Below are 10764 nucleotides of genomic sequence, written 5' to 3' on the forward strand. Positions count from 1 at the left end.
TGTATTACAGCAAATAGCACGATTTGTTCACCAAAACAAGGTTACAGGTAAGTACAGGATTGAAATTAGAGGTAAAACACAGGCGCTGAGTCACTGTTGAGGACATCTGTTGCTGTTACTGAACAGTATGCATGGTGGAGAATAATGTCTGCCGACGTACCAAGATCAATTTGGTGTGTTTTCTCCACCTTATAGGACATGATGAGCTCTCCTGCGGTGCTCTTTTGTTTCCTCCTCGTCGTGAGTGAAAGCCTTACAGCAAGCAACAAGCCCCGCAGGAGCGTTTCCTTCCAAGGTTAGGCGTCCAAATGTAGACGTACAGATGGCAACACGGAGAGACGCAACACAGCTGGAACAACACTATGGCCTGCAGTAATCTGCTACAGTAAATCTACTGTATATGCAGACATCATGCTGTAGATGACACTGTATTTAGACAGTGTGGTTAAACACATTAGACTACAGTACGTTCCAACAGGAGCTACTGTAAATACATTCAGCAAAGTGTAAACCTTAATGTACAGCAGCTTAAAAACGCATTTGGACACTGAAGCTATGCTGAAAATGTGTTTTTCTATTTATTAGGTATCAAAATGTCAAGGGGGAACAACATTTTTTGTAAAGAAACAAGCACAAGGTTAAACAAAAAACCTTGATTTGAGGAAACATTAAGATGTATAGTTCAAACTGCAAACTATTTGGACAGTTGTTTTAGTAAAGCATCATTAAGCATGAAGAACTGCTGGACACCTGGGCACAGGGTCAACCAGTTTAAACTTGCTCTTTGTTAGGAGTTGACTCCTAAGTTGCAGGAAGTGGACCCAATTAATGCGACAAGGGAGGCGGGTTGTAAAAAGAGGGTTTTTTAATGGGGGGAAGGAGTGAGGACACCAAGGAAGCAGAAGTGCCGGTGCATGCTGGACTTCGTGGGGAGAGGTGAGAGGGCTTAGGGTGCTCCAGTGGAGTGCTCCAGTGCTCAGGGGAGTGAATCCGTGTTCCGGGGACAGTGGATCTCGTGACGGCTGGGATCCAGTCGGGGGAAACCTGGAGATCTGCTGCTGGTGGTGGTTTTCTCATAGTGGCTGGGCAGGAGAGTCGTCAGGTTGAGGAGGCTCTGCAGAGGATGCAGACACGAAAAAACGTCAGTGTAGAACTGACAGACAACAAACGCGAGAACTCGAAATTAAGCGTCGCCGATCTACCGCTCGTTGGGGAGTTCTCGCACCGCATCACGGGGAGAAGCCAGCTTAAAAGCAGCACTGATGTGATGCGGGGCAGGTGTGGTGGATAATGAGCGAGTCCTCCTCCACCGTGGCCTCGCCCAGCCTGAAAGTGCAAAGCACATCAGAACTAAAACACAGGAAATGCAACCAAAATAAAAGCACAAGACCAGAATCCCAACACTCTTTGTGCTAAGAAAGCTTTAGTTCATCCAACATTTTGTTGTCAGTGGTGCTCTGCAGGATTTAGGTCAGCGCTCTGGCAGAACTATTGTAACACTTTGCTTTTCTCTCTGTATGATATTATTTTCTTCTCTACAAGCATCTTCTTTGTTGATCAGCATCCTGCTCTAGGTTTGCTTGAACACACTTTTGGCTCATTTCTTTCAGTTTGCATCCAGGATTCCTTCACAGTTCATGATTCCAGATATAAACACAAGCTCCCCTCCATCATCTTCCTCACTGCACCATAACCTTAGTACAGTCCTCTGCTTTTCTCACACAGACTGTCAGTCATCATGTAGGTCCAAATCTAAAGTCAGGCAGAAACAATCTCCACAACCTTATGTCTTTCTGTTTATACTCTTCAGTAAATTGAATGCCAGCTGTCTTGTTGTTTGAGCTATGACAGATTCCCGTTGTATCACTCTCCCTCCCACACTTGTTGATGCATTTTTAAAGTGCTCTGTGAACTGACTTGTATCTGGTAATTCTCATTAGTTGCTGAAGTGACCCTTCGTGCCTGGTTTTTATTCGCAACTACGTGGTACGATCTGAGCTTCAACTCAACTGTTGAGGATGAAACATTCCTTAAATTACAATATAGGAACATGATCAACAGGATTAAGGTCAAGAATTGAGTAAATGAATGCAAAAAAAGAAGCACAGACTTCTATATTCATACCATGAAAGTGAAATCCTGAACAGGCTTTGCAGTTCAGAAGAGTACATCGAACTGAGCAGTATTAAAATGCAAGGATTTAAAAGTAACCTCCAGCTCCTCGTCCCTTTATCTGCCCCAGACGTGAACTTGAAACTGTTCAAAGAGTCCGGCTTTGGTAGTTTGAGCTCTTTGATGGTGAGAGACGACATTGATCAGCTTGTCCTCGGAGCCAAAGGGAGAGTGATCGCCCTCAGTTTGGATGACATCACCAGAAAGACCAGTGAGGTAACAGCTGTGGTTTGGCTGGCAGCTGTGACGTAGCTCTTTAATTCATATACAAGGGATTCATCTTTGCATTTTCACGTACTCAAACCCTTAAAACACGAGGGCGTCTTCTTTCATCCCCTAATTATTTTATCTTCCAGGACAATTGGACAGTCAGCTCAGCAGACAAAGCCCTCTGTCAGATGAAGGGCAAGAGCACTGAGGTAAAGTAGGGAGTGAATAATGAGAGCAGCCTTTTACATCCACACACAGCTTACAGTTTGAGTTTTATTCCCTTTAATCACTTCTTCCCATAGGAATGTGATAACGTCATCAGGACCCTGCACACAATGAGCGACGGTAAAATGCTCGTGTGCGGAACAAACGCTTTCAACCCAGCGTGTGACCACATGGTAAGTTTTGCGTGGAGCTTCCAAAGACAAACGTTGCGTTGAGTTTTAATTTCAGGGGGAACAAACGTCAAGCTTCAGGAATAGTTTACCGTTTAATGAGATACATGCTTAGACAAAAACACTGAGACCATGCTCATCTCTGTCTGTTAAATATACAGCTTAAACCAACAGGTAGTTAGCTTAGCTTAGCATCCATTATCTATACACCGCTTAATCCTCACTAGGGTTGTAGGGGGCTGGAGTCTATCCCAGCTGACTTAGGATGAAGGCAGGGGACACCCTGGACAGGTCACCAGTCTATCACAGGGCTACACTTAGAGACAGACAACCAAGAACACTCACATTCACACCTACGGACAATTTAGAATCACCAATTAACCTCAACATGTTTTTGAACTGTGTGAGGAAGCTGGAGAACCTGGAGAGAACCCACGCTGCACAGGGAGAACATGCAGAAAGATCCCGGTGCCCCCATTGGGACGCGAACCGGTGACCTTCTTGCTGCGAGGCAACAGTGCTACCAACTGTGTCACCTTGCAGCCCGCTTAGCTTAGCATAAAAACTTAAAACAGATATTGCAGTTAGTGAGCTTTTGAGATGATGGCAGATGGATTCGGTTACTCTGAGACTGAGCTCATTAGCTGTTCAACCCTTTTTGACATGAAGCTAAGATGAGCTAAGCATACTAATCATATAGATTAGAGAGTGTTCTCAATTTTCTCACATTACTGTCAGCATGAAAGTGAATAAGTCTGTTTTGCTGAACTATTGCTTTGATATAAAAAAATCGAAAGATGATGAATAAGCACAAATGCCTCCGTCAACAGACTTTCACAGATGGAAAGGTCTCCTTGGAAAGAAAACCACAGGAAGGAAGAGGGAAGGTTCCTTTTGATCCCTACCAGCGCTTTGCCTCCCTTATGGACGGTGAGTCGACACCAGTTTACAGATTCTGTCATTTCTAAAAGCTTCCTTTTGGTTTGTAGTTTTGAACTAATGTTTTCTTTCCACTCACCAGGAAACACTTTGTACTCTGCCACTTCCTCAAACTTTCTGGGCACTGCGATGGTGTTCCAGAGACATGGACCGAACCCCGTCAAGACTGAAATGAAACGTTCCTGGCTGAATGGTAAGCTGATCTGACATGTAACCAAACTATCCATCATAAGGTGTCACTTTCATGAGACGGCTCTTCATACCTCCACCTGTTGACAACCCTGTGATCTCCCATTTATAACGATTTCTTTTCAGAGCCCACCATGATTTCCGTTCGCCTCGTCGAAGCAAGCAACAACAGCGACAACGGTGAAGACGACAGCGTGTTCTTGTTCTTCACCGAAGCTGCTGTGGAGGAACGTCGTGGTAACATCCAGGTGTCACGGATCGGCCGCGTGTGCAAGGTTTGCCTTCTGAAGTCATCTGAAGGTTTCATTTGGCTGTCTCTGTGAATCAACCTTAAATTAAAACATGTGGGTTGTTTTAGAGTGACTTGGGGGGCAAAAGGACCCTGCAGAAAAGGTGGACCTCTTTTTTGAAAGCCCGGCTGGACTGTCCATTCGGCGATGCGGGCTCACAGCCCCTAGTCCAAGACGTCTTTCTTCTTCAAGACCAAAATAACTGGAGGGGCAGCATCTTCTACGCCACGTTCACCTCCAACTCGTAAGGTCCACGTACCCACAGCTGGGGCCTCATTACTCTGTATGTACATCACTGTGAAACACAATAAAAGCAAACATTTATGGAGGTGAGCGAAAACTGCAAAACTTAAGATTCTGACAGCACAAGAAGCTTGTAGGAAGAATGTCAGACTGTGTTGGGATAACATGGCTTAGGAGGTTTGAATATGCAATTCAAATGACATTAACGGATAAAGGCAACAAGTAATAAGATGCTGAAACTGGTGGCTACAAAACACACGCACACACACATTATAAAAGGAAATCTTTTCTCTGTCTATAACAGGGAGTCCTCTGGTGCTTGCAGCCAGTCGGCTGTCTGTGCATACAAGCTGTCAGACATCAGCCAGGTGTTTGGTGGGAGGTTTCTGACGGAGACAGATTCTGGGAGCTGGGACATCTACACAGGAGGAGAGCCATTCTCCTACCCTGGTTCAGTAAGTGTCAAGCCAAGAAAGATTTAAATGTACTCATTAACAGAAGTGCTTATTTTTGGTTTAAATAAAAAAATAAACACCAAGCTAATAGCAGTGACTATCCTCTGTTTTTCTCTTGTACTCTTAGTGTATTAACGATGAAATGCGAGCCAAAGGTGTGATGAGCTCTCTGGACCTCTCAGACACGACTCTGGTGTTTGTGAAGAACCACCCTCTGATGGATGGGGTGGTCACACCAATAACTGGCAAACCTCTGCTAGTCCAGACACTGACACGCTTTTCCAAAATTGTCGTGGACCAAGTCACGTCACTGGATGGACAACAGCACCAGATCATGCTCATTGGCACAGGTTCTGGACCGCAGACAGGGGTCTATGCCAAATCACACAATGTACACTGACAGATGAGCCCTTTTTAGATTGACACTTTCTCCTTTAGACGCTGGCTGGCTGCAGAAGGCGGTGAGGTTTGATGGCGAGGATGGGCGCATCATCGAGGAGCTGCAGCTGTTTCAGGATCCTCAGCCTGTCGACTTCCTCCAACTGTCCTCCAAAACAGTAAGTTCACTTAACAGCAAATCCCAGCTGGTGAAATATCCTCACTTTATAGGACATGAGTTTAATGAACGACTCACATGATCTTTGATCAATAGTAACTTAAACAGCACTGTAGCGCGACAGCTGTAAACCCTGTCGTATTACAGGGCCAGCTGTACAGCGGCACCGATGACGCTGCAGTTCAAGTTGATTTAAGGGATTGTAGGCGTTACACATCATGTGATGACTGCCTGCTTGCAAGAGACCCATACTGCGGCTGGGACAAGAGCAGAGGTCAATGTGCATCTGTTGTTGGTGTATCAACCACGTCTATGTAAGTTCAATCACTTATCAAAACATATATTTCTGCCTCTGTCAAGGGCTGAAGCTTTATCCTTTTGGGTTGTTATTCTCATAAATACAATATCTGTTTAGTGCCTGGAGGGATTTTCTTCAAATCTGAATCAAATGTTCTCTTGGGCTTGAGGATGGATTGATTAGATCACTGTCACTGTGACTTCACAAAACATGTTTTTGGCTATAACTCAGGACTTCATGATCTTATTATGGCAAAGTTCCATGTAAAAGTCTAATATGATGTAAAGTGTTTACATCTGGACAGACATGGCTGGTTGGCAGAGACATAAAAGTCCAAGATGGTCATTCCAGTTCACCTTTGACGTGACTTGAGCTGCACACTGAAGGAGGTATTGCTCTTCTTGTAGGATTCAGAGTCTCAGTGATGGCGACATCAGGATGTGCCCACCTTCTGATTGTAAGTACCCCATTTGCTCTCTCAGTACAACCGAATGCAAGCTGACAAAAACAGGTCACACATATTAACTGTTTACTGTACTGCCATGTAGGTGTAAGAATAAAATCTTTACTGAGTGGGATGTTTGACATCAACAATGCGGTAGCAGGAGATGTGTTTGTTTACTCCCTCCCTCAGTGAAACAGACACCCACTGTTGTCCACTTCGCCATCGGCATAGCTCAGTTCCTCCCATGTTCCCCTGAGAATAACCTCCCAGTCAGCTGGCGCTTCTCTGACAGCGTCCTCCATGCCGGTCCCCGACACACTGTACTCAGCCAGGGTCTCATCATCACACCCTCCTTCTCTGACGCTGGCCTTTACACCTGTGAGACAGTGGAGACAGTGAAGGGCAGAGTGCACCGGACGACTGTGATCCAGTTCCTCGTTCAGCTTCAGGACACTCGCACCGTTGTCAGGAACCTGGAGGCGGCTGCCATCACCTTGGCTGCTTTTGCCAGCTTGCTGATAATGCTCATATGCGGTGCTCTTGTGATCAGGCACCTAGCGGAAAAAAAGCAAGGCCGTGTTGGTAGTGGCAACGAAAACTGTGATATGGAGGGATGTGTGCATCACAGTGGGATGCTGGCACAAAGCGAACTGTAGCAAAAGTAGCAGAGGAGGAGGTGGAGGCAGGCAACGATAACAACTGCACTATCACAGAAGGATCTCTTGGTTTTACTCTTTGTTTCATTGTACTGTGTTGCAAGTATAAATACAAATAACTATAGCCTTAAAGGTGTGATTACTGACTGCAGCCCAAGTACAGCAAACACAATCAGTGTGTGACCTCCTTGACTGTACACAATATCAAAGGAATAATTCTTTCACATTCAGCCCAGTTACCCAGCATCCTCTGCTGTTCTAACAAAACTTTACTTGCTCATATATGTTAATGGCTTTTTCTCACTGCATCTTAAAGTCACAGCAATGAAAGCCCACATGGAGGTAAACATATTAAGACCAGGTCCATTTAAATGTCTTAAATTAACTCAATATCAATGAGCAAGCATGTGCAGCAGCAAACTAAATGGTAAATGGACTGCACTTATATATCGCTTTGCTACCTTAGCGGCGCTCAAAGCGCTTTATAATGTTTCTCATTCACCCATTTACACACACATTCATACTCCAATGGCGACAGAGCTGCCATGCAAGGTGCTAGCCTGCCATTGGGAGCAACTTCGGGTTGAGTGTCTTGCCCAAGGACACTTCGACTGTGGAGGGGCTGAGGATCGAACCACCAACCAATCAGAGGACAACGGCTCTACCACCTGAGCCACAGCTGTCCAATTAAAAGAAACATCATACTTTCTAATTAATTGCACAAGACTTTCAAGTTGTGACATACACTTAAAGTGCAGGCCTGTTTTGCTCAGTAAGCATTATCAGGGCAGTAAGAAGCTTTTATTATAATTTCACAGAATTGTTGCAGGTGCAGGCCCACTTTATTTTACACTGAAAATCGATCAGGAATCAATAAGGGAATCGGACTGCTGAGCAGAATCAATATTTGTAGTGGTATAAATAACACATCAGTTTCCATCCCTATGCGTGTTACAGCTGGGAAGAGCTGCTGCAGATGTGTTTACAGCCGAAAGACGCATATTGTTTGGCGATCAGTCGATCAGTCGATCAGTTGATCACTTTACTGGCAGCACATTAAAAGCAGACTGAACCAGGAAGTACAGCCCAGAAAAAGATTCCCCATCATGATCTTTAGGCCTTCCAAAGTGTTTGCCAAAACATCACACGTAAAATGAAACTCCTTCATGCATCATTCTGATCAGAAAACAGCAACACAGCGCAGTAGAATCTAAGCAGGAGGGGCTTCACGACTCAGACTCAGGTAAAGAACATAATAAGAAGCAGTAGGAAGCAGGTGAGAAGGTCAAGAGGCTGGAGGAGCAGTCAGTAACTGGTGTGTGGAGGATGAGAGGACAGGTGTGGAATATCACGTTACTGCATCTCCAAGTCTTTCTAACAATAACGGTGCTCAAATCAGCAAATCCTCCGTCCATAGTTTTCCCCACACTGACGCGCACACGCTATCAGCTACAATAACATCCGACAGCGCATAAATATCCTGCAGAAAAACCGCGCACACAGAAGAACAGCATGCAGGACGCCGTGCCAACAATGATAGATCTCACTCTTTCCACGAATGCTGGTCGTGAGCCTTTCAGATGTTCCGCGGCTCACTAGATGGCAGCACGGGATGCGTGTGGAGAGGCTGCATGTGTGTTTTTATCAGCAGTCACGGAGAAAATGTGGGAGGAAAAAGGCACAACATTAGTTTTTTTAAGTGGCCTTGAACTGAGCTGTGTGGTAATGGCGTAATTAGTTCTCAGGGGAACGAATGAGCTCTCCGACTGTCTGCTGGTTCTCTCTTTCTGCTCTCCTCCCGTGTGCCTTTCTCTTCCTCGGTACGTTTTCTTTTCCCTCTTCCTCTTTTTTTTGCCCCTTGTAGTCTCCCCCCCTGTCTCGAAGGCAGAGCTGTGACTGGAATAGCTGCTCCTTCCTTTGGGAGCATTTTGTGGAAAGTCAACTGACATGCCTTAGAATAAACGGAATACAAACAAGGGGCAGCAGCTTTTAATTAGAATAAACTGAGTGGATGTGATTCAAAAGCTACGCTAAATACACAATAAAATGACACAGGACTTTATATGCACTTTGCGGCATTACGTTTATGTGTACGTACTAACCAGCTTGATCTAGTTTTGTACTCCAGAGTCTGCAGGCATGTTGGGATGCAGGATTCAGTCAGTACAGGCTGTGAAAGCAGATACTTACAGAGAAATAATAAGAAAGAACCTGCAGCTAATAGTCACCATCTTTAAATGTGTCCAATTATGTGCTTTAAAAAAAAAAGATCATGAAATATGAAAGGCTTCCTGCACTCGACAGAATATTATTTTGGCTCAACAAAATTATAATTAAAACCAGGAGTTTACATACACTGTATAAAAAGACATATAACTAATACCTATGTGACATTAAATGTGACTAAACTTTTCCTGTTTTAGGTCAGTTAGGAGTCCCAAAATTATTTCTGTTTGCTAAATGCCAGAATAATGAGAATTTTTAGGAGAATTTTTTTTATTGCTTTCTTCAAAGTCAGAAGTTTACATACACTAAGATGACTATGCCTTCGAACTATTTGGGAAAGCCCAGATGATGATGTCATGCCTTTGGAAGCTTTTGATAGGTTGATCGACAACAGTTGAGTTAATTGGAGGCACATCTGTGGAACATTTAGTCTGATTTAATGTAAGTTCAGACAACTTGTTCGACCAACAAACTACATTGAGTCGAGGGAATTAGCTAGTCCTCTATATGTTTTTAAAGGGAGCACGGAGAGAAGGAGGAGGGAGGGTGGAGAAGGGAAAGGGTGAGAAGAAGGATGGGTGGAGGAAAGGGGGAGACAGAGGGAGCTACTGTGGTCCAGGTTGCTCTGGACAACCAGCAGCCTCCTCCACCTTCTGGTTGTGGTCACTATTCAGTGCAACCTGCTCCACAAACTCTTTTTCGCCACCTTCTTCTTTTGTTTCCTCTCTATCTTCTCCCAGTTTTGTTTCTTCCTCGTCTCCTTCTTCTTTGCCTTTTCTTTTCCTTCTTTTCTTCATTCATTCTGAGCTGCTCCTTCAGCTGATCCAGTTTTTTGTCCTTCACCTTGTTGAACTTGGTGAATTTCTGCCTCTCGGCCTCCAGCAGTTTTCTCAGACCTCTGACAAGAATCTCCCTGTTCTCCATCATCCCTAATACAGGCGCTCGTTACATTACATTCTCAAACTGCTCTTTCAGCTGCTTGCTTTCTGCCTTTTAGCGACTCGTTGGTCAGGTTTTGGTTATCGCCACGGCGACGGGTGCTGACAGATGCTCCTCTGTGTTGCTGCTTGTTTTGTTTCTGGGCTCAACAAAGACACTCCACACAACTGAAGACTGTTGGTACTGTAGTCAACGGTAGTTCGTGTCGAGGTTTTTTGTTGTCGGTGGAAGACTACAGTTCTTTGTCGTTCTTGACTGTAGATGTCTCTGTGACGTAAATACGTGTCGCCTCAAGAAGATATCACTCGCTGCTCGCTGTCAGACTAACTGGAAAAGATTAGAGATCAGCCTGGAGTAGCTAACAGCTGCTGCAGGAACCCACAGCATGGATTTGAACTTATTTCTTATATCTGTGATGAAAAGTGGCAGGTGTACTGCTTTTCAGAATCTGAAAAATACATATAAAATACTTATCTTTTTGCTTCTGTAAAATATACAAAAAATGTAGTGCATGCCAAATCCTTAAGTTAAAGTCCAGATATGCAATCAGCAAAAACATTAAAAAAAAAAAAAAAAAAAAAAGACTTCTCTTTAATAAATGTGCCATTAAAAGCTTGTTAATGCTGATGCACTGAAGCATACTCAGCAGTTAAATGTAGCTGGCTGAAGTGGAGCTGATCTTAACCACTGCTCACTGTTTAGTGGTCCAGAGGTTCCCAACCCTGGGGTCTGACCCCTCCTGAGGGTCACA

The 10764-nt window shown here is 44.4% G+C and overlaps 1 protein-coding gene across 1 annotated transcript; it reads left to right on the forward strand.

Annotated features, from left to right (window-relative positions):
- Nucleotides 1–198: 198 nt before the first annotated feature.
- LOC103354038 (semaphorin-4E-like) lies at nt 199–6848 on the forward strand. Its single transcript, XM_008277275.1, has 14 exons — nt 199–295; nt 2243–2388; nt 2529–2591; nt 2685–2780; nt 3608–3707; nt 3799–3909; nt 4032–4180; nt 4264–4439; nt 4743–4893; nt 5021–5243; nt 5332–5450; nt 5597–5763; nt 6155–6204; nt 6382–6848. Exons 1-14 carry the CDS (start codon nt 199–201, stop codon nt 6846–6848), a joined length of 2115 nt encoding a protein of 704 aa, XP_008275497.1.
- The last annotated feature ends 3916 nt before the right edge of the window (nt 6849–10764 follow it).

This window comes from Stegastes partitus, unplaced genomic scaffold (assembly GCF_000690725.1).
Source record: "Stegastes partitus isolate 25-593 unplaced genomic scaffold, Stegastes_partitus-1.0.2 Scaffold93, whole genome shotgun sequence".
Classification (NCBI taxonomy): Eukaryota; Metazoa; Chordata; class Actinopteri; family Pomacentridae; genus Stegastes; species Stegastes partitus.